The sequence below is a fragment of the Diospyros lotus genome, chromosome 9 (assembly GCF_014633365.1).
Source record: "Diospyros lotus cultivar Yz01 chromosome 9, ASM1463336v1, whole genome shotgun sequence".
NCBI classification, from domain to species: domain Eukaryota; kingdom Viridiplantae; phylum Streptophyta; class Magnoliopsida; order Ericales; family Ebenaceae; genus Diospyros; species Diospyros lotus.
Window position 1 is genome coordinate 5,495,057 of NC_068346.1, and position 23,000 is coordinate 5,518,056.

At 33.2% G+C, this 23,000-nt stretch overlaps 2 protein-coding genes across 5 annotated transcripts in view; one reads left to right on the forward strand and one right to left on the reverse strand.

Moving 5' to 3' along the window:
- LOC127810531 (protein indeterminate-domain 5, chloroplastic-like) overlaps nucleotides 1–75 on the forward strand; it is a 4,408-nt gene extending 4,333 nt beyond the window's left edge. For both annotated transcript variants that reach the window (XM_052350065.1, XM_052350066.1), the window contains one exon: nucleotides 1–75. This exon is cut by the window's left edge and continues 1,190 nt beyond it. The gene's annotated coding sequence lies outside the window, so the exon portion shown is untranslated.
- A 10,616-nt stretch (nucleotides 76–10,691) lies between these two features.
- On the reverse strand, nucleotides 10,692–16,010 carry LOC127810448 (protein indeterminate-domain 5, chloroplastic-like). 3 transcript variants are annotated; one of them, XM_052349949.1, is made up of 5 exons: nucleotides 15,720–16,010; nucleotides 15,340–15,519; nucleotides 14,724–15,123; nucleotides 11,936–13,085; nucleotides 10,692–11,050 (listed from the first exon to the last, which is right to left on the reverse strand). In XM_052349949.1, the coding sequence occupies exons 1-4, from the start codon at nucleotides 15,727–15,729 to the stop codon at nucleotides 11,942–11,944; spliced, it is 1,734 nt and encodes a 577-aa protein (XP_052205909.1). In that variant the 5' UTR covers nucleotides 15,730–16,010; the 3' UTR covers nucleotides 10,692–11,050; nucleotides 11,936–11,941. The 3 variants fall into 3 exon arrangements, with proteins under 3 accessions (XP_052205909.1, XP_052205908.1, XP_052205910.1); XM_052349948.1 differs by having other exon boundaries at nucleotides 11,900–13,085; nucleotides 15,720–16,006; XM_052349950.1 differs by having other exon boundaries at nucleotides 11,900–13,085; nucleotides 14,724–15,120; nucleotides 15,720–16,005.
- Nucleotides 16,011–23,000: the final 6,990 nt, after the last annotated feature.

Genomic DNA, 23,000 nt, shown 5'->3' on the forward strand with positions numbered 1-23,000 from the left:
TGTTTTGTTGCTATTATATAACGCAATTTTTTTTCCAGGATGATGTATCTTAATTAAATCTTTGTTTAGATTCAATTTGATATTGTTTCTGCCATATCACACATTTTTCTTATGTAAAAACAACCTATAATAAATTCAGGATGACCTGTATCATCAATCATTTAGTTAATGGTTGAAAATTATTGTTTGTTAATTGTGGCAAATTTTGTAAGTAAAGACAGTCTGATACTAAAGTCATACTAATATTCTAACATGATTATATTCAAAGGAACAAAGGGTTTTTCTCATTCATACCTTATATACTTAAAATGGTGAAATCTAAAAATCACCTAATTCTAGTATAGAGTCTTGCTTAAACTTCCTAGAGTAAATTGGGCTTACACCCTATTTGGTTTGAATAATTTATATTGAGATTCATGTAGTTTAAAAATGTCTTTTAAATTTTTTTTATAATTTATTCTATTTTTATTAAAACTCGCTTCATTACTAATGCCACTAATTAAGTGCGGACAAATTGCATCCAATCTCGTTGTAGTGTTTCATTACAAATCACTCTCTAATTTACACACTTACCTAACTAACCTTTGCTAATGAAAGAAGTCTATGAGCCAAAATAACAAATTATATCAAAATCCTAATAAATATTTTTAAATTACAAAAGAAATTATTATATATGGTCTTAATGACAAAAAAGTACAATTTTAAAGCTTTTTATGTACCCATAACTTATTTGATGTTTGGCACACAATTAACAATTTCCCTGGTTCTGAATCTTTCCCCAATTTTTTAAAATTCACTCAAAACATTATTGAAGTGTTCTCTAGTAATTGATTGATGTGGACTAAATTTTTACTTTGTGTCAAATTCTTCAAGTCCAAATATCTAATGAATACATGCATTAACTCCATCCTTTATCTATTTTATGTGCTAGCATCGACGATTATATATAAAGGAATGAAGCAATGGCCAAAACGTCCAGCAGGAAACAGTATTCAATCTTTCCTCGTTAATTCCTTTTCCCTTTCTTTCTAGTTTGATATGTTCCTTGTGATAAAAGAAAGCAGGCACTGGCAGGAACATCGCTGCTGTGCTGTTGAAAAGCAAGGGATCCACAGTCCATGAAATTATTTAAGAATATTAATTATTTACAGTACACTGGGCAAAAGCAATTCTATATTGCAGTTATCCAGTGGCTACATTCCATTATCGAATACAGACAGAAGAGAGAGATATTATTATATATTCTCTGATTATTCTATCATTCCCCAGGAATTTGTCTGCCCACCAAATACCTAACCCCTTAATTAGCCAAATATAATATAATATATTGATGCTGAACTTCAGGTTTCTTTCTTGACATTCCAACCAACCTTTCTCCACAAATCATTCCGCCACTAGTTTGACTTCCTCTAGGCTCTAGACTTTGATTTTCTACGAGGTTTGTCAATTTTGAGATATTTAAGTGGTTTCTGTGTCTACGATCTCTCAATTATTTTTTCACCACTCTCTTCGTAATTATTTTTCACCACTCTCTTCGTAATGGATTGCCTTCTTTTTGGCTTTGCACCGTACTCTTCATTTTTGCACACACCACGCTCTTGAGGTACCTTAAAATTTTTTGCACTTGTGATATATGGTAGGTGTAATAAATATATTTTATTTTTAGATATAAATATTTTTATTGATTAGTGTTAAAAAATATATTTATTACATAAAATCAATCAATAAAAATATTTAATTTAAAATAAAATATAATAAAATACACTTTATTTATATATATATATATTTAAATACTCTAGTGATAGGGAGTCCCAAGAGTCTTGTTTTTAAATATATATTTAAATACCCGATCCTTTTAGAGATCGACATCAAACCAATAGGAGAAGCAATTAGCAGTTTATCATCAATTGTCAGAAACAAATAGGGATTGGATCCTTTTTTATTTTTTATTAAATGAATAAATAATTAAATATATAATAATTAAAATAACTGAATAAAAATAAAAAAAATTTGAATCTATGCATATTTCCAAAATCTAAAATTCATTATTCATAATGAATTACAAATTTATCATAAATTTGTGATTTTTAATGATATTTTAAAAAACATATGCAAATTAACTAACAAACTGCTAATTAAGCAACTATCAAATACAACACAACATAGCTAACCTCGTCATTGCCAATTTCATTCGCGACATTATGGCGAAGCTCAAAAGCATTGCCAAGTGTGGCGATCGGAAACTGGAGAGGATCCTCGCCAATCTCTCCCCTGGAAGCAGAAGCGGTGGGAGCGATCAGCAGAACGTCCAATAGCGGTCCTTATGCAGCTTGTTGTTCGTCCATCTCAAATTGGTTTGTGATTTTATTTTTGAATTTTTTATTTATTTATGTATTTAATGAATGATATTGTGCATTTGATTATTGAGTTTGTGTATGTGTATATATGATTATTTTGTGTATGTGTTTTCTGATTATTTTATTTATTTGATTATTGATTATGTGTATGTGTGTATTTAATTATTAAATAATAAATTTTTATAGTAGTGAAAATTATAAATAAGGTAAAATAAATAGAATTGAAGTTTATTAATAAATAAATGAAATAGAGAATCAAATCTAGAAGAAAATAAGTAGTGTAGTTGGAGTATGCGCACTTTTTTAGTCAAAATCAAAATAAGGAGATAATTATTTATAATATAATAGGGATTGGGATAAGGATTCCCATTGAAGATAGCCTAAGTAAACTAGTAACATCTAGCACACAAACAAATAACTAATTTAAGACAAACTGTTCATAAGTTTATAATCAAGCACACAAATGCACAACTAGTTAGTATTAACCAAGTAGTGTTGAGTCTACAAATTTAAGACAAAAATAATGTAAAACCTTAATTTTTAACTCTGTATAAACATAGAAATAGAAATATATATATACCCAAATTGTTCATGGGTTTGTTTCTCAACATAGAACATATACACAAACATTATACATAAACAAACTAGATCTAGCTAGAAATGCAAAATAGCATTTGAAAAATACCAAAATATGAAATATTCGAGAAAGAGAGAGTATATACCAACTTGTAGAGGTCAATGACTGCGGCGATGTCGAGGTTTCGCCAAAGTTTTGTGGCGAGGAATCATTGCCATAGCTTGTCGGTGACTGAACAAAAGAAGATAGAACATGAGCTGATGATTGAAGAAAAAGATTAGCAGAATGAAGAGGAACAACACTGCATGGTTTCGATTTTCTCCTATTTCAAAATGAAGAAAAAGAACACGTACGTGACTGCAAGTCAAGGTTTTTTACCCTTTTAAACCAGCTCAAAATATAGCTTAAAATGACTTTATTTTGAGCTGGTTCTCAACACTATTATGAACCATTCTAACTGACGACTTTAGCCATTCCTTGTCTGCAAAAGGTGAAGTCCCTCAGTTTAAGGGCCCCCCATACATTGCCTCGCACATGTGGGAGGGGTTAATCATCGTACACGGTGGCGCACCAGGAAGGAGGCACAGTGCATCATAGTGCCCACAAGGAGCCATCCCACGTGAGGATGAAACTCTCACATTGCGGCTGCCATGACTCGAACCTGCATCCTTATCTACAATCTACTACCTGACTCGCATTTGTAATCTCGAATTCATCTCATAGTGTAGTGAGCTCTTCTCTCTCGAACTCAACGTGGACGTAGCCTCATTTTGAAGTGAACTACGGTAAAAAAAAATTTGCCTCCTTTCTCTTTTTTCGTTTCTGTTTTGTGTATATTTATTTTGCTTCCAATTTTGTTCATCAAGAGTCTGTGATTGAAAAGTATCGGAAACCCTGAGGTTTCTGTTATTGATTCCCATCACTATTGTATCTACACATCAAATAAAATGTTTCACAATGGTCTAATTATTCTAACTTTTATTCATCTACAGGACACATACACAATTTCTTTCTTTTTCTCTTAGATAAATATGCAATTGGAGGAAAAGAAAGAAGGGATACAAGAGGATAGGGAATCTAACCAAAAAGAAACAAAACAAAGTTTAAATAAGAAGAATAATCAGCTACGTACATGATCCATCTCCTTGTTGAAAGAATATTCTGGGACTAGATATGGAAGATCTGAGCCTTGCAAGAGTCCAAAAAAATTAAATTTCTTTTTGCCCATTTGGCCAAATTTGTGACCACTTCATTTGCATTCTTGTGAGCAATTAAAGAGCTTTGGGCCATCACGTGTGTGCTTTCTCAAGAGATTGCATTTCTAATACAGGGACGACTTTGATATTCCAATGAAGATGTGTAACATTAAAGTTGATTGCTTTCAGTACTTAGATTTAAAGAGTCTAATTCAAAGCAAACCCTTGTCCATAATTATGTCTAGCACAAGATCTCTAATTTCATCTCAAAAATAACCCGAATGAGAAAAGGAGTTACTCCCGCTTTTGGGATTCAGATCCTCAACATATTTTCAATCCATGAGCAGCTAGCTTTTTCACAATGCTAAATGGAATGTCGATTTATACATAGAGAAAATATAACCCATTTATATATATATAAGCTTCATTAGTTGATGATTTAGAGTCCTAAAAGTGAGCATCCTATGGACGGGGAGAGAGATCAAATATATGATTTACTAAATCCCAATATTATTTAAGTTCCAAACTCTTTTCCAAATATATACTCGGTGACAAACATTAATTGGATGGACTTTGAAAGGCTGCAGGAAGCAAATTGTTTGTTGTTGCATTTATTAACAAACTCTCACAATGTGTCAGTTTTCGTCGTTCATGTTGGCCTTGCTTCACCTCTCTCTCTCTCTCTCTCTCACTCTCTCATTTCAAATTTTCAATTTTTTGTGACAACGCCAGCCCAAGAAAAAGAGAAGTGATTTTAATGAGATAAAAAAAAAGGGACAAGACTGTAAAAGGGTCGGCATTTTCGCTTCCTTTCAAGGTAATCTCATATAAATTTTCAAGCTTTGTCAATATTTGACTATTGCAAAATGGTCATGTAAAGTTTAGTTTTCACAGTTTTGAGTTTCTTTCCACGAAGGGGCCTTTTCGTCTTTAAATCCCTAGCAAAATCTACCGGTAAATCTAGAGACTAAAATTTTTGTCACTAAATCTGTTGCTACTCTTAGTGATGGATTGTTCCATCTCTAATCCATCGCTAGTGCTACATATTGATTTCTGTCGCTAATATAAATTTTCTGTCGCAAATCCATCTCTATCTAGCTACAAAAAAAATTTCAAAATAAATCTGTTGCTAATTGCAGTTCTTCTTGTACTGTATTATGTTTGAGCATATATGTTTTACTTTAGGGATTTTATGTTTGTCCTTGTTATTATGTATTACAAGGTTACACGTTGGGCTCCTTTTGTTCTTATGCTGGTTAAATAATTTTTAGTGGCTTCTCTTTTTTAGATATTTGGAACGTGTCATGTTCGTTAAATGTTTCTTTTATTTTTGTGCCGATTAAATAGTTTCCTCTACTCCTTCCAAGAATTGACATTTACTATTTGAATATCATCTATTATTTAATTTATTAATGTAAGAATAAGTTTTTAGTAGTCTAAATATTCGAACATGATTTTTATTTAATCTTAATGTTGAAATATTTTTTTGTTTATCACTAACCCAAATATTGGTGACAAGTTCAAGTCCTGTCATCATAAGATTTTTCTAACTTGTTGATTATAAAGATTTATTTTTAATTTAGAAAATATATTCTTAATTAATTATAGAGAATATATTCCTCTATATTGAAGATTTTTTATGCTTTTTTTTTTTTCTTTTTCTTTCCTCCCTTTGTAATTGTTTCTATGATTGGTAGTTCTTATGTAGGGTCCCAAATGAACTAAGCCATTCAAATATTTTAATTTCCTAGCAAAAAGGCATCAACATTCTTTTTTACATCATTAGAAATAATTGATATTTTTCACAAATTTAATTTATATATTAATGTTGTATACCTCCAATCAGTTATGCTTTAATAGAAATTAAAATAAATTATTTTTTGCCTCGTAGTTTCTCCGAATGGATCCATTGAATCCATAGCGATTTAGAGGAAGTATGCATGCATCTCATGTAAACAAATTAAGGAAGAAATAAAAACCCACTTGCTATGCAAGTAAAAGAAGCAAAAGAGCAATAAAAACCCAGTTTTACCTTTACTGATAAAAAAAAAAGAAGCAAAAGAGCAATGAAAAAAAAAAAGGCATCTTAATTAAAATAAAAAGGAATAATAACAAGACATATCTAAATAGATTTGTTATAATATGCACTTTTATTAAATTTCATGTTAATCTTACACAGCTCTACACTTAAACCATTTTTAACCTATCAGAAACATGTCTAAGATTTACATTTTTATAGAGAAAAATTTTACAAAAATAGTCGATATAATTTTAAAATGTGAATAAAAGTGTTTGTAAGGTTGGAAGTTTAAAAAAATTCATTCGGCAGGTTTTAGATATCAAAAACAGACCCTCATAGTTAGCTTTTTAATACCTAAAACTCTGAAAATGACTTCTTCTTTTTTTTAATTTACAACTTGATGAGGACTTTCATCCACTCTTGAAAAGTGCATCAATTATTTATGTAAAATTTGACTTCTACCTGAATGTTTAGACCCCTAGACGGCAGTCACATGTCAATCTAAATGGTTGAAACTCATTCATTCCCTTTTGTTACGTTCAATACAATTTTCCATTTCCTGGCGGTTTTTTAATTATTTGGTTGGTGTTGACAAACACGACTCATCTGGGCTCGGCTACCAAATTGAATTCAATATTACTCGAATTTGGTAACGCAAATCAAGACAGTCTATGCCCGACAAACAAAAATCCTCGGATTGTCTCCATAAACCAAAACTAATAGGTTAATTACGTAATACTAAACAAAACTAAACTATAAGCAAGCGCGGCCTCTAATATTCTAATCACAGTTACGACTCTTGTTCTTTGTGTTGTCCTCTTGGCTTTGGCTTGTTATGCACAACAAGTCCTTGCTAATATAATATTGAGTTATGGTCCGAGGCAAAGTACCTACAACTACATTATTGTTCACCCTCTCTCTCTCTCTCTCTCTCTATATATATATATTATAATATTGCCACCTGCTTGGTTGGGGCAGTTTGATCTATTGGCGAATCATTGTCTAGCAGATCTGCATGCATATTCGTGTAACATATGTTTAGTGACAAGCACAACTGGGATATAAATATAACTTTTCACATTTTGTACAAACACATAATAATTTTGGACTTTCAAAGTGATTGAAATATAATTAAGCACGGATAAAATAGTTTGGTAAGATTAAATAATTCTATATTATGTTTAAAGAGGTATAAACTTAATTAGATTAATAATGGGTCCTATCATTGTAATAAAATTAACATTTAGAAACAGATAACTAAAGACCAAAATTAATAAATGTCTCTAAATGTAATATTATGTGTCTTTTTTTAAGAAATTAATACGATGTGTCGCTTAAATTTAATGTCTTTTAATATTTTTTTGCGACAATATTATGAGTCTACGTATTTATTTTTTTGCAATACATAACAAATTGTTGCTAAAGTTGAGCCAAAAAAAAATTGCAACAATTGCTGTAATGGTTATGGTTGCTTGAGTTCCTAATTGTATCTTTAGCAACAGTGTATAATTAATGTGTCACAAATATATAAAAGTTTGCTCATAGTAATTATATTTACCTTTAATTATCTGCTTGTGAAAAACATTTTCTTTAGTGTAAAATAAAGTTTTTTCTTTTTTCATAGTGTAAAATTAAATATTTTATTGATACTATTAATTTTATATAACTATTTGGAATATCTTTTCGAGTTTTCAAGTTAAAAAAATTGTTTGCCACCAAAAAAAAGTTAATTTTGGGGATGCTAGTCACAAAATAAAATATTTAATATAACAATAATATCATGTCATCGTACTAACATAATATTATATCTTAGTAATAATCTATCATATATATATATATTATTATATATCAATTATTTGAATACAATAAGAAAATTTATAATCTTTGATAAATTTAAAATATAATTCATCTTCATCAACTACCAAATACATTTGCATTAAAAGCCTATTAATTATTAGAAAGGTTAGAAAAAGACTGGATTCTCATTTTAAGATTGCAAGTGCAGTCTTTTTTTTTTTTTTGGAAGACTTGGAGGGTGTTTGACTTAGCAATTTGACCGTTTATAAGTTATTTCTTCAGTTTAAACGCTATATAACTTATTTAATTTGTATTTATTAAAAACTAAAGAGTTTAAATGTTATGGATCTTAAACTTTGTTTTAATAGCAGTTTAGAAAAGTTATTGATAACTTTTCTCAAAAAGCTGTTACCAGCTTATTTTGTTGACCAATTATTTTACGATTTTACTCTCCAAGAATTCTAATATTTCTAACCCCCTGCCCTTAAACAATCTCCAACCTATCCTACCTCTAGCTAATCGTCGTCGCCATCATCTCTATTTCTTCTTTCATCACGTTCGTTGCCCACCTCCAACTTCCATAGCTGTCACCCAAGCCCATTGCCTCCAACCCATTGTTGTCGCCCTAGCCCATCACCATCGCCCCAGCCCATTGTCGTCTTCCGCATCATTGCCTCTTCTTGCCGTCACTCTTATATATATATATATATATATATTTAACATATATATCTTTTAATATCTATCGTATTAATATATTTAACATTTTTATAAATTAAACCTAAATTTAAATATAAAAGATTGTATTAATACATTTTTAAATAATTATATATAATTTATCAACACCTAATGATAAAAATTTTATCAGTTAGATATTAATTTAGAATTTATTTTTATTAAAAATTAGTATTTTATGAATTTTATTTATATTATTCAGCAACATGTCTTTTTAGTTGTTTGTTAAGTTCTAATAACTTATCAGTTTTTTTTAAATACGTAATTACATAAATGACAAACACATTTATTCAAATGCATCATCAATTTAAACACTAGCCGCTTTAAAGTTTTACATAGTTTTTAACTAGAAAGGTTTAAAAGCCATCTTAAAAAACAATAAGCCAAACAACCTCTTCTTCCTATATGTGTCATATCTTTTTTAATTATGTTGAGGATTATATCATTTTAATTGGTTATTTAGATCTAAATATTCATTTTCTTTCAATTCTCTTTGTGATACTTGGGGTATAACCTAACATAAACTGTAGAAGACTTTGTGATTTTTTTTAATGAATTTTTTTTATAAAAAAAAAATGTAATCGATACATGATATATAGATTATTAATTAGTGCTTGTGCATGATACAACCTCCATAATGTTGTAGTGACATTATTACATTGAATATTTTTTCAAAAAAAAAAAACAAAAACAATCCCTAATATTACTAAGTGAGAGATATGAAGAGGAATCTTGATGAAAATCAATAGTTGAACACCATAAATAGCTTATATATATATGGTCATCTATTAGATACATTTTATAATGAAACCCTAAATATAGTTGAGAATCAAAAAATGGTTTCTCTTCCAATCAACAAATTCATTAATTAGCCAACAAATAAGTGTATAAGAAGCATGGATTATGGTCCATATGAAAGAGGATTATTTCTAACATCAAATAGAAATAACTATTAAAAGTTGGTATATTAATCAAAATACGGGGACTATAGCTTTACTAATTAAAGCAATAGTATAATCGAACAATATTTTTGTTAAATAATTTAAAAGGGTTATTTAGTTGTGGAAAATGATTTCTATTTTCTTATTTCTAATTTGTATAAAAATTTTAGTTTTATTGATCATAGAAAATTTTAAAAATGGATCCAAACTAAAATGCCCCATTAAGAGACATGCACCAAGCATGAAACTTAGACTAATTAAAGACTTTATAAAAGAGCAGCAATGATAGGAACCTTATTTGTAATTTGGCTAAATGACCCGAGAAGATGGTCCCTGTCCAACTCCACAAACCGCAATATATCTTATTGTAAGTTGTTATTGAAAATCCTTTTTTTTTTACTGAACAGCAAAGAAAATGACATTTGCAAAATAAGCTGCCCCAAATTGAGGTATGCACCAAGCAAATTGCCTAGGCTAAGACTCGAAAGACTCCAAAAAGGAGCATTGTGGTATCATCTAACACTCAAAAATACCATAGCAACTACATCTGGGAAGGCAACACAAACCTTAAAGGAAAAACATACATACATAAATGGTATGAGGGCACTCACATACAACCTATAACAACTGACTCATGAAGGGCTTTTAATGCCTAACCGAACAACAAAATCAGCTAAATGTATCAAGAGAGAGTTGGAATTGGTACACAACAGCATTGTCGATTGCATCCAAAAAAAAAAAAAACAAATTAACAAATGCACATTAAGCTAAGAATAGGCTAAAGCTAAGACGTACGGGAATTCATTAATTAGGATTGAGAAATCACGCACATACGGAAAGAAGAGGAATTGGGTGCTGCATTAATAGAGAGATATCCGAGTAGTCAAACGTAATAAGTTCCTAACTGATTTCGAGCAATATATACTAAAAAATATAACCATTATTATACATTTATTAGAGCTTGAGATGCAGAAACCCAATACATAATTAGAACATATATGTGATAATCCAAATTATGTTATGCATGGAAGAACAACAGTAATGATGTAGATATGATATGAGCAGTTGATATATTCTTCAAAGTCAAACTAGAAAGGATTTAATATACTTAAAACATATATATGTTTCTTGGATACACGCACGATCCAAGATCACTAAACCACAAAAAGGTATATAAAGGTTTTAGGAAAAGCATTCATTGTCTGCTGCTACTTGTCTGATAATCCAAATCAAAGAAACACAAACACTACTACCTGAAAAACGAACATAAGCAAAATGCTAAAGTTCTGGGTTCACTTTGAAAAACCTAGTTGCCTGTCTCTTGGTGACATATATTAAGATTCCATGGTCTTGCAGATCTACTGGTCAGAACACGATTGTATGGATGTTGGCTCGGTATTGAAAGAAACAAAGCTTCTCCTAATTCATTCCTGCAACAAAAAAGTAACTTTTTAGCAACATTATATTCCAAAAATGATAAGAAGGAACGCAAGCACCTCAATAATAGCAGAGGACAATATTGTGTGAAATGCCAAGTTTATGGAAGAAAGATCATGTGATAAGGATATATTGTAGGATAGGAAGGAAGTTCAAGAGACAAGCAACAAGCTTGACAGCATCATATATCATATATATATAATTTATAAAATAAGTATATAGTGACTACAATTTAATGATAAGAATATGAAGAGCAAAATTCCATCTTTTCCAAACATTTCCATAGATGCCACGCCCATTAACTATTTTGCTAACCCTCTTGGCATTAAAATCTTTATAATGGGAGTCAATAAACCTTTTTCAAATGATATAAAACAAGAGTTTCATTACAGTGCTTTCACAATAATAAGGCACAAATAATCATGCAAAAACCTAATTACCTATGTATGCCTTATCCAAAATTTCACCCAAATTATTATTAATTTTAAGAGGACATAGGTAACTCTGTACCTTTTGTGAGCCTAAACTTTGTTAGATTGGTGAACTCTTTTATTTTTGTAATATCGAAATTAATCATTAACAAGAACATATATATATATATATAGCATCATACTAAGCAGTATTGAAAACATTATATATATGCAGAATCCTAAGACCAATATTCCAGCACCCATGACTTAAAACTACACAAACATATTATATTTACTCTATATGAACAACAAAATAAATGGTATATATATATAGGGTGACAAGTGTGGGGGAATTTAAAGCAACAAATATACTGACAGACTGATTGTATTGAAATGTAATCAACTTATTATGTCACTACGTACTCTACGTACCTGTACTTTGCTGCTACTTTCTCCTAATTAGCTCACCTTTCTTCACTGAAAATTCCCCTCTCCAAAGGCTTGGCTTTTCCGCGCAGTCTTTGGTTGTTGATCCAAAGAGCCCATCTCATTCCCACCTTGCTGTGAAAACCCTCCACTCATGCTCCTAACCATATGGTCTCCAACCCCAAGAAAGTCCCTTGTCAGCCTATCGGAGCTCCCAAAGCTTGATGATCTATTTGCATTGAATCCACCAAAAGAGTTATTCTCTTGTTCATTTGTAGTACCGAAGAGGTTAGACCCAACTCCAAAGATGTTGCTGGAGCTGCCTCCAGCAAGAGAGTTCATCAGATCTTGAAGATTGTTTGTTCCATTTCCATTGTTGTCCCCAAAAATATTGGTGAAGTTTTTTGTGCCAGTTGAGGAGGAGCTTCCAAATCCTCTCAAAAGAGAGGCACTGCTCTTGCTTGTGGTTGAACCGATTTGTGCAGCTTTTTGAAGTAGTGCCGTTGCAGACATGTTTGAACTGACATTGTTGTTGCTGCCATAGAAAGAAGAGATTTGGTTTCCCATTAGGCTTCCAGAGAACAGACTGGAACTCTCACCGCCAGCAGTACCATTGTTTCCATTGTTGAATTGATTTGAAACCAGGAAGCTTGGAGAGGATAGATTGCCATTGCCATTTCCATTGTTGGTGTTGTTTTCATTGTTGGTGTTGTCATTACCAATGCTGCTGCTGTTGTTGCCATTGGAGAAGAAGCTAAGATTTGGTTGGCTTGAATTGTTTTGAAGCTGATCAGGAATTTGCATTAGTCCATGAAATGGCTTGTTTTGGAGCAACCCATGTGGGGATTGGTTGTCGTGATGGTCATGGTAGTCTTGATTTGGTTCCGGCATGAAGAAGGTCGGAGGAGGCACAGCAGGCTGCGGTGGCCGAAAAGCAGAGCTAATGTTGGGCGGAATAAGAGTATCAAATTGTACAGTAGTAGTCCTGGAACCACCTAGCCTTAGAAGATCAGTAGATGGCTGGTTCTGGTCTTGAATCGAGGAAATTTGCTGGCCCACTGGAGATAAGCCTAAGCTCACGTTGCTGCTTCCAAATAAGTGGCTGCCAATGGTGTTCAAGGTGGATGGATGCCTCGCAGTCTCTTGAGCAAGTGCATCACAAAAAGCCCTGTGTGTGATAAAACTGTCTCGCCTGCAATGATTAGAAACGATTAAATATCCTTTATTATAGACATTAAAAAGAAACAAGAAAAAAGAGAAAATGGTTGAATTGAAAATGACGTAAACTAGACGGGTCAACCCCACAGTTGGCATGCTAGTACAAGGCTGTGAGCCTCTTTTGCTACCAGGGTTCAAACCATACAGGTTTTCTGACTACAGCAAATTCGTTCCAGCAATAATGAGATCTCATCGAGTAAAATATGTCTAATTTCATGATGCAAATAAAATCAATAGGGTTTTGAGAATGCATGATGATGGCCCCAAATATTTGTGGTCCAATTCTGTAAGAGTTTTTTCCTGGGTGAGAAAATAAAGGAGACATTTGGTTCTGATGAATTGTGGAAACTGACCAATTTGGAAGGTCTGGAATATACAGTGATTCAAGAAGATAAGAAAGATATGGAAATGCTAATGCAACATCACAATATAGCGAGGAAGTCGTATGATTGACTGGTTTGACCAACAATTTCATCTCTCCAATTTCATGAAAAATATAGATATAGTATATATATATATATATTTCTTGAAAAAATTAATATTAGGTACGATAGATATATTTGCAGAATATTAATAGAAGTAGTAGGTAGAAACCAATTAGAGGACTGACGCAGTAGAAGCTGAACTTCCCAACTCGAGGAAAAAAAAAAAAACTAATTAAGGTAGGTTGGTGAAGAATCCGTGTATGGATTTGAAATGATTGATCAATCAAATTTGGCTTACCTTTTTCAGGACTGCCTGCTAAATAAACGCAACAAAAGAATTTAGCCAAGATGATGAAAAGGAATCAATCAAGAAGCCAATTTCTAGAGCCCCATTCAATAAATGCGGAACCCCATGAAGCAGTGATTTTTTCAGTGTTAGATTTAAGAACAATGAATTGAAAGCATTAAAACAGCACATTTTGGAACCCTGGAATGAATTAATTCTCAAAACCCACATGTCTGCGTTTCTGAATAGGCAAGAACACAGCCCCATAACTGACATTCAAATAATTGATGGACGAGAGAGAGAGAGAGAGAGAGAGAGAGAGATGGTGTAAGATACTTGGTTCTTTGATTCAACCGACGTTTATCATGAAAAGTAGTACCTGCAAGGGCACAGAGCTGATAACATCTTGCCAACCCATAAGAGAACAAACCTGGTACCCATTGCCATTTGACATGGCAATAGCAGACCACGTGAATGGGTGAAAAGACAAACGAAGATGGTGGAGTTTCCGAGGGGGGGGGGGGGGAGGAGAGAGAGAGAGGGAGCGATGAACTGTAATTTCTTTGGTTTTGAAAAACCCCTACGGCCATGGCAGTTTCCAGAGATGATTCACGTGCAGCCAGCCAGTTCGCTGCTATTACCCACCCCACAGTACTTGAAAAAATCCAAACACTAGAACAAAAACAATTTAGACCAGTTTCAGAAACACACAATAAAAATAAAACCAAATCTTCCAGTTAAAGCAACCCAAGTCCTAACCAAAGAAGCCATGTTTCTCCTCCTCAAGCAAATACCCACCATATCTCTCCCCCAACTTTTCACAATAAAAAAATTGAAACTTTTTAATAGTAATCAGTCTACAATTATGCATAAATTTCACAGGGAAAAGGGTGAATTTTACCTTGAGAAAAGAGTGCCACAGTCACATCTGTACTCTCTAGTACCACAAGTCTTGGTGTGAGCCTTCCAGTCAGATTGCACCGCATATTTCTTCGAACACTTCTCACACTTATACTTCTTTTCACCATGTTTTCTAGAGTAGTGTTTCTTGATGCCAGTAAGGTCTCCGAGAGCCCTTGAAGGGTCATGATGGACGCATGTGGGCTCAGGGCAAAGATAGACCTTCCTCTTCACCTCTTTTGTAGTCTTCTGCTTTAGCTTCCAAGGCAGGTTGTGTCCTCTTCTGTGGAGCTGTAGGTTTTGCTCCCTTTGGAACCCTTTGTTGCAAACCTCACAAACAAACCGGTTCGTTGCCATTAGGGTCCTGGGAGATAGCGCGATAACCTCTGCGTCTGGATCTGCTATGGAAACAGCCAAAGAACAAAAGAATAGAAAAATCAGAAGGGTTGGAATTCGCCCTGAAAAAGACCTTTAAAAAAATACCCATGTCAATTCCGGGCTGAATTAACATCCAAAATTAGGGTTTCTTCTTCCTGAGATAAAATAAGGAAATTAAAGAATTGATATCTAGAACAACCCAGTTTCATTTATTATTAATTAAATTGTTCGATACTTGCTTGGCATTCCAGGTTGATTTCTTCTCCGTTTCTGGGTGGTTGTTGCGGATGAAGCTGGTACTGGTAATGAATGCTGTTGAGTCATCTGGTTTTCGTCTTCTTCTCGCATTCCGAAGAACGCTGCCGCTGAGGAAGAAGGCGCCGCCATGGCTGCTTTTGCTTTAGCCTCCTTCGTTCTTTCTGTCAAAAACAAACCAATCTCCAGAATTTAGAAATCACCACCTTATCTGAAACCTGGAAAACTGGCCATTGGAGCTACTGAGTATTATGTGTATTAAAGAGTTGGGGAAATCTGAAAAAAGGTGGGTATCAGAAAAGGAAGCTGAAATCAAGGCAAGAAAGAGAGAAAGGGAGAGAGAAAGAAGTGAAAAGGAATCGACCCATGTCCATTTGAGGCTTTTTCCTCTACAGCATCGATCCTCCCTTGATTTTAAGACGAAATCTTGTAATTTTCTTTTTCTTTTTCTCAGAGAAAAGGCGATGGTGCTGCTACTGTATTTCTTCTATATATGATTCGGTGTCATGCAGATACACATACGCATATACACACACAAGTTTTCCTCCCTTTCTCCATCTTTTTTTTCTGATGATTTTCCTCCATCCTTTTCTTCATTAAATGAAAATACAAATTCGAACCCAGAGAGAGAGAGAGAGAGAGAGAGAGATGGCTGTGTTGCTGTTCATGATGCCTCCAACGCACCCTAATGTGTCCCTATGCGGCGATGGATTGGGTCCACCGACTCAGTAGGCCGTAACCCCCACCTCTCTCTCTCTCTCTCTCCCTTCTTACTCACTTACGGACAAACTTCATACATCATCTCCAACCAGGCCCGCAGTGAAAACAAGAAAACTGAAATGAAAATTAACTAAGTCGACAACACAAATGTAAAACACAAACATATTACAGTGCATTTCTGTGTTTACAAGTATATGTATATACCAAACGTATACATACACGCTATTATATATATATATATACACTCCGTGCAGGTTTACTCTTGAAAATGTTGACTCGTAATGAGAATATAGATATATATACATATATATATATCAGGTGTAATCTGTGGTTTTTGACTCTTTCTATTTCAGTTACCATGCAATGAGCTCTTTCCCTGTGGTGGTCACGATCAAGGAATGATGGGGTAAATCCGTCATTTTCCCCAATAGAAAAAGGTAAGAGTTGAGAACATCTCCACCTATGACCCACCAAAGACTTACTCCGACCACTAGGGATAAACCACTTAATTCAAACCTCTTAAAATAATGCTTAACGTTAATTACAAAAATTGACGAAATAGCAAAAAGAAATTGAATCTAGCGAAGATTTGGGGCATACGAAGATTTATAATTGAATCTAGATAAAAGTATGTAACAAATAAATTAAATAAAAATAATAAGCTGTTATTATAAAAAAAAAAAAATTTAAACATTCAATCTAAAATTAAAAGCTCAGATGAAGTTCAATTTCTTTTTGGTAATTACCCCTAAAACTTATTTACTATGAAGAATTAAAACTAATAAAAATGTGCTGATAATTTGTTATTAATTTACATAACATTCCTAAAATAATCACCAACGGTCTTACGATGTAATGGCAATCTAAATCATGGCCATGCATTCTAAGGCAAGGGTACAATCGGTTGGCTTAATTGGGGGTGACCATTTTATTGGCCGATCTCGTGATCGCGACTGTTATTAATTATAAATCGCAAATTTATGCTTTCCAGCTGCTATTAGGACGGTTGTGTATATAGCTAAGGATTATAGTAGTGTCCATTCATTTAAAAGCATACAAATTAAATGAAAGGACAGCTTAACCATAACCGTGTGTGAATTATTCTCATATCACCGTCATTAGCCATTAAAAGAATGTGATTTGGTGATTATTCCGGTTGCATATGTAATAAGAAGAAGGCATAATATTAATTTGGAAAATATCAACAGATTAAAGCAACAATAATCGAAAAACAAGGAATTATTAAATAGTAAGGAAAAAAAAAATGAAGGGCTAGAGTGAGTTGAAATTAACAGTAGTTGATTTTGGCATAAAAAAGAAGAATATGCATATGGTTATTATATATCTGCCTGTCAATTTTAATTTGGTTTAGAGAGAGTTCCCCAAAAAGAATGCCAATATACAGAGAAAATCAGATACTATAAAAGGACAAAAGAATAATTAACTACGGAACTGTACAGAAATTCACATCCCATAAAAGAACAAAAGAATAATTAACTACGGAAGATTTGCCACAAAGGGAGCCATCCAAATCTTTCTCAAGAATGAAAAAGAAACAAGAAATAAGGAACTTCACAAGAAAGAGCATATATGCTGGTTGAGAGCCCAAAAAAAAAAGTGACAAATAAAGGAAAATGGTCAACCAACAACCTAATATTAGTGCAGCCACATTCGAAAGGGGTCACAGGCAGCTTTCTAAGGTTTTAAGAGTCAAGTGTGTATCTCATGTTACAATCGGTTTTAAAACATTAATTGTGGTTGAGGTGAGTATCTCATAATTAATTGTGCTAATGTCATGCCCATGTGAAACCAAGAAATGAAGACTGACGTATTAATAAGTTAATATTTTTAAATAGTGAAGCCAATATGGGCTTTAGTTGAACTAGCTAGCTTATCGACTTGAAATTAGACCTTTATTCTGGGCACGTAGAGAAATTCTAGAAATTTGTTCGTGTATGTGTGGCTTTGGTGAGAAAAAATAAATAAATAAAACTCAGTTACGGCAAATTTGTCGAGACTCATTTAGAGCAGGCACAATCTTTTTAAAATGTTTCTTGATGCTAAACTTCGCAAAGAGATGAGGCAGAACAAACAGAGCAATCAGTATGTGACGACATAATAATATATTTTAACTGATGGATGCGATATTAAACTTTGAGAGGTTAGGCAGAACAAGCAGAGTAAATAATATGCGACAACATGACAATATATTTCGACACCGTTGCAATATTAAACTTCAAAAAGAGATTAAGCAGAATAAACAGAACAACCAATACGTAACGACACGACAATATATTTCAACACCGATGCAATGATCATTATTTCTCAAACATTGACACTCTGCATTTTTTTCAACAACATTGGCATCTTCTACAGTTCTCCTTGTTTTTTTTTTTTTTTTAATTTATTAACTTCCTGCTTCTAAATGGCTGCCCCTCACATTTGAACAAATCCCTCCTTCGTCTGTCAACTACCTGTCTAGTAACTTCAGCTCAAAGTCTTTATTGCTTTCAAAGGAGGTCAAATTGTCAGAGTTCAGCCGTAATGAGACACTATTAATTGACTGAGATGGGCGTGTGAATGGCAGTTTCTCCAGCGTGTTTGAGTTAATTTTGGACAATTTTGAGAGAAGGGAAGGAAGTCTTAATTTTGTGGGTTCTGGGCCTTAGATGGTTTGGTTTTTGGGTAGGCCTCATTCAGCCTTTGGGCTGGCTAGTAGTTCCGAGGGCTTTGTCTTCCCTCTAGGTATCTCTTTCTCTACTTTCCAATATGAACTATCAACCTAAGGTAGGATTAATTTGTTTTTATTACTATTATTTTGGCTTGGTAAACCGCCTTAGGACAGAACAAGAGAGGTTAGTTAGAAAAGGAAGAAACAGGAGAGTTACTAGCTACTGCTACTTCGATGATTTTGGGGTGATAGGAGGAGGCCATAGAAAAGTAGAGAATTGAGTTCATGTTACCCATGCTACATGCAAGCCCATGTGCAACTTTGTTCATTCCCTCTGTGCACCTAGCAGTTTCCCAGTGAAGGAAGGAACGTCTTGGGAATTTGAAGCCATCTATTAGGGGCGTGATGATCTATATTGGCGGCTTTTTGCTTCACTGTTGGCTCCGTACATGACCAATACGGCATGTGTTTCAAATTATACTCGATCCTAGCGAAGTATGTTGTTTTGGTGATTTATTTCCATCATATAGTGAGGAAGGGGTTTTGCGAGTCAAATGAAAACAGTTAAACGAGGGTTGGTATCAGGTTCAGATGAATGTTCTTTGGGCTGTTTTGTGACTGTACAGGGAAACTTCTGTACTTAGGATGAAGTCAAGATTAACATGACAATGTATCTTTGACAAACTTCTTCCCCTAGTATGATATCTATGGTGTCAAATTACAAAGTGAATCTATGCTCAATCCAAACATTCGACATAAATATATTCCCAAACAAGTCGAATGCGTTATTCTTTTGAATAATAAAAGGAAAGGTATGGACATGAACACATTCAAACAATATACCCATTAGAGCATCTATCATAGAGCCGGAGATATAACCACTTAAAAACAAAAGAACACAAAATCATTGGTTTCTAAAACAATATCTGCATATATATAGGTGCATGAATCATGCATCTAGCTAGTAAACTGCCCTGTTTGAGTCCTAGCTAGTCCAAATTTTCAAGCACAAGCTAATTGAGGGATGATGATATAGCTTGTTGTCCAACCACCTCTAGCTAGTTTCGTATCTTTGCACCGTGTAGCCTCCTATTGTTTATATTGAATGAATATCAACTAGTTAAAGTCCGTGCAGCCCTTGATGATCATCTAGGCTATCCTCCCCTTCTGTAACTTCTTTCGAAGATGGTTATGCAGATGCTTTTACTCCCAGGAGGGCCGTTTTGTTTGGGCATATATAGCAAATGGTCGGAAGTTGGATCCTTTGTGTTTTGTGGCAGATGTTTAGTTACAATCAACCATATATATACGTTTTGGCAATTAATTCTCAAACTATAACTTGGAAAATACAAACCCCTAAAGTGAGAGATTACAGTTTTGAATTTTCAATTAGATATGAATCAATTATCAATTTCCCTTAATCACACTTAAAATGTCAAAAGATCTTATCATTTCCTGAACGTTTATTAATTAATTTTGAAGTATTATCGCTCTAAAATTTAGTTTAGTTTTCTTACAATTAGAGTTGAAAACTCATGAAGTCAAGTCAATTCAACAAAAAATTGAAAAATATTACCTCTCCTAGAAATTATGAAATTTACATAGCTAAAGACATAACTACACTACTTAATTAGGATTACAATGAATTTTAAACCGAGAAAAATTGTGCTAAATGTGAAATTGTTTCTTTTTTGTTTGAGATTTTTATTTTAAATTTTTTCTAGTGAAGATTCTCGCAGTTGGAAGTAAAAAGCAATTTTTAATCTTTATCTTTCTTTGATAAATTATAATTGAGAAGAATAATTTTTGTATAACAACAAATGTTTCAGATCATGTTCAACTTAACTAAAGTGGACAAAATCTAGGAAGAGGAGGGCAAGTACAGTCACTGATTAAGCAGATATGAACAAAGGCACGCTGAGATCCCTACAAAGATTCACATAATTAAATGAATCATGATCAGAAGAAACTAATTGAATTGAAGTGGGTGTTGGAGAAGGGGGGAAACCCTCAGTGTCTCTTAAGCATGGATGCAATCACCTCAGACACTCAAAAGAGCATAATTATTTGCTCTCAAGCTGCACCATTAGAAGTCTAACAATATATCCAAAAACAAAAGGTTTATGTTATATTAAACACCATTCTTCGTGATCAGTCGACGAATGCCAGACGATTTGAAAAAATCTCTAAAATTTCAGAATGTATAGATATCGAGTTCGATTATATCAAAAATAAGTTATCTCGACGCAAACACAACAAAGATTAACAAAAAAAAATTAAAAAGCGTATATATAAAATTGAGAAATGTTTAGGTTTCTACCTAGACGACGACGCTGTTTTCGCCTCTGGATGACTTCGGCTTGCTTGTCGTCGCTCTCGCTCCTACTTGTGCCCTAAATCTTACGCTCTGTCTGTTCTCCGATATGTCGATTGTTTTTCGAGAGCGGCGCTCTATTTATAATAAAAAAATAAAATATATAATTAATTGATAAGTTGATGCTCACATTAAATTTTTAATTTCATTCCTTTAGAAATTATTTTTATCCAAAAAAGAAATGAAAGAAGAAAATGAAGAAGGGGGAGAAAAATCAGAAATATTCTCCTTGGCTGGGAATTTAATTTGGAGTATTCAAGTGTTTTTAGTGCTTCTTTCCAAAGGCAATGGTCAAGGATTTCATTTTGGAAGGTTTAAATCACCACCACCACCACCACCACCATCATATTCAATTTATTACTTAAAATAAAATGTGTGGCTTTTCCCAGGAACATTGTATGAAGAAGCTCCTGGTGGACAGATGCAGTGTATATGTCTATATATGGACAATAATTATTGGGTAAATCTTCACAATATATGGTGAGAGAATATTATGTAATATAGCCAAAATATATAGTTACCATGTATGTAAATGCAATCACCAATGTAATTTATGCAATACATGTTACTTAAAATAGTTTTTTTTTTTCTTTTTTTTTGCTTTTGGCTCTGTATAAAGGCACTAGATGAACATCATCCATCAGCAACCATTATTTATATAATTGTTATTTTTATATTATTTAATTAATTAATGAGAATAAAATAGATCGCTAAGATAAATTTGCTACGCTAGTAATAATTTAAGTAAAGTTCAAATTTTTAATCAAATCATTAGAAATTTAAGAGTTGTTCTTTTCGTATTTTAATTTTGAATTTTATATTTTGAGTATCTATTTTGATATTATTGAAAACGTATTTTTTTATTTGTAGCGTTTTCTGTGTTTTAAAAATTTTAAACTTGTTTGTGATAAAAATAACTAAAATAATTTTTTTTTTGTTTTAAGTTATCTTTACAAAATTTTTATGTTATGGATATTTTCTAAATCACTTTTTATGAGCCGAAAACAGTCAAGTGGATCAGCCCAATCTTTCAAAATCCTAGTACGTCTCGGGTGGAGGACATCTGGACGAGCTCGCAGGTCACTTCGTCTGGGTTCAATTCATGGAATGGCCTAAGCTATGAGATATGTCAATTAGGCTACTCAGCTCGTGTAATACCCCGTATTTTCATGAAATTGCTATGTAATTTAGATGAATTTAAAATATCGAAAAGCGACTTGATGGTAAAAATAAATCGTCGAATCGACTGCAGAGAATGTCCCGAGGCTGAGATTTTAAAGGAAAATGATATGTCGTTGCTAAGCATCCCGAGATAGGATTTTTAGTATCAAAAGAAATTGGATCGGAGTTAATTTTCGATATAGCTTCAGTTCGGATTGAAAATTGAATTGTCGGTAGGGAGTGCCTCAGAATTTAGATGTTTAAAAAGAAATGATATATTAGATTATAATTGTTTTTAATAAAAGATATTATAGTTTATCATGTTAAAAAAAAAAAACCAGAATTTGCATCGTGAGGCATGGCCGCCACACCTGCCGCTGTTGCTGTCAAATCAGCGACCAAGGCATAGTCGATCCTGGCATGGACGTGGGGGTAGTCTCTAGCTCACGTTACCCCATTGTGATTGGTTGAGAAAGGCTCGGATTTGACTATAAATAGCCGAGTTTTGGTTGAAGATTTCCATCAAAGTTCATAGGTTTAGATCGAGAGTTTGGGAAAGAATTGGAGATTTTGATAAAGGGCTTTTGTTCCCTAGGTTGTGAGAAGCAATTCTGGAGATTTTGAGAGTTTTTGGGGGTGGTATAGGGGTGGTTTTTGCAGATATATATATTCGGCGGCCTATATATATATATATACATATTGCGTGAGGGTTTAAATCG

What these genes read in the sequence shown, in the direction of transcription:
- LOC127810448 (XM_052349949.1), bottom strand. An exon ending in AAATCAACCTGGAATGCCAA is followed by an intron (nt 15,124 to 15,339) that starts GCAAGTATCGAA and finishes CTGTTTCCATAG; the next exon opens with CAGATCCAGACGCAGAGGTT. An exon ending in TGTGGCACTCTTTTCTCAAG is followed by an intron (nt 13,086 to 14,723) that starts GTAAAATTCACC and finishes TAATCATTGCAG; the next exon opens with GCGAGACAGTTTTATCACAC.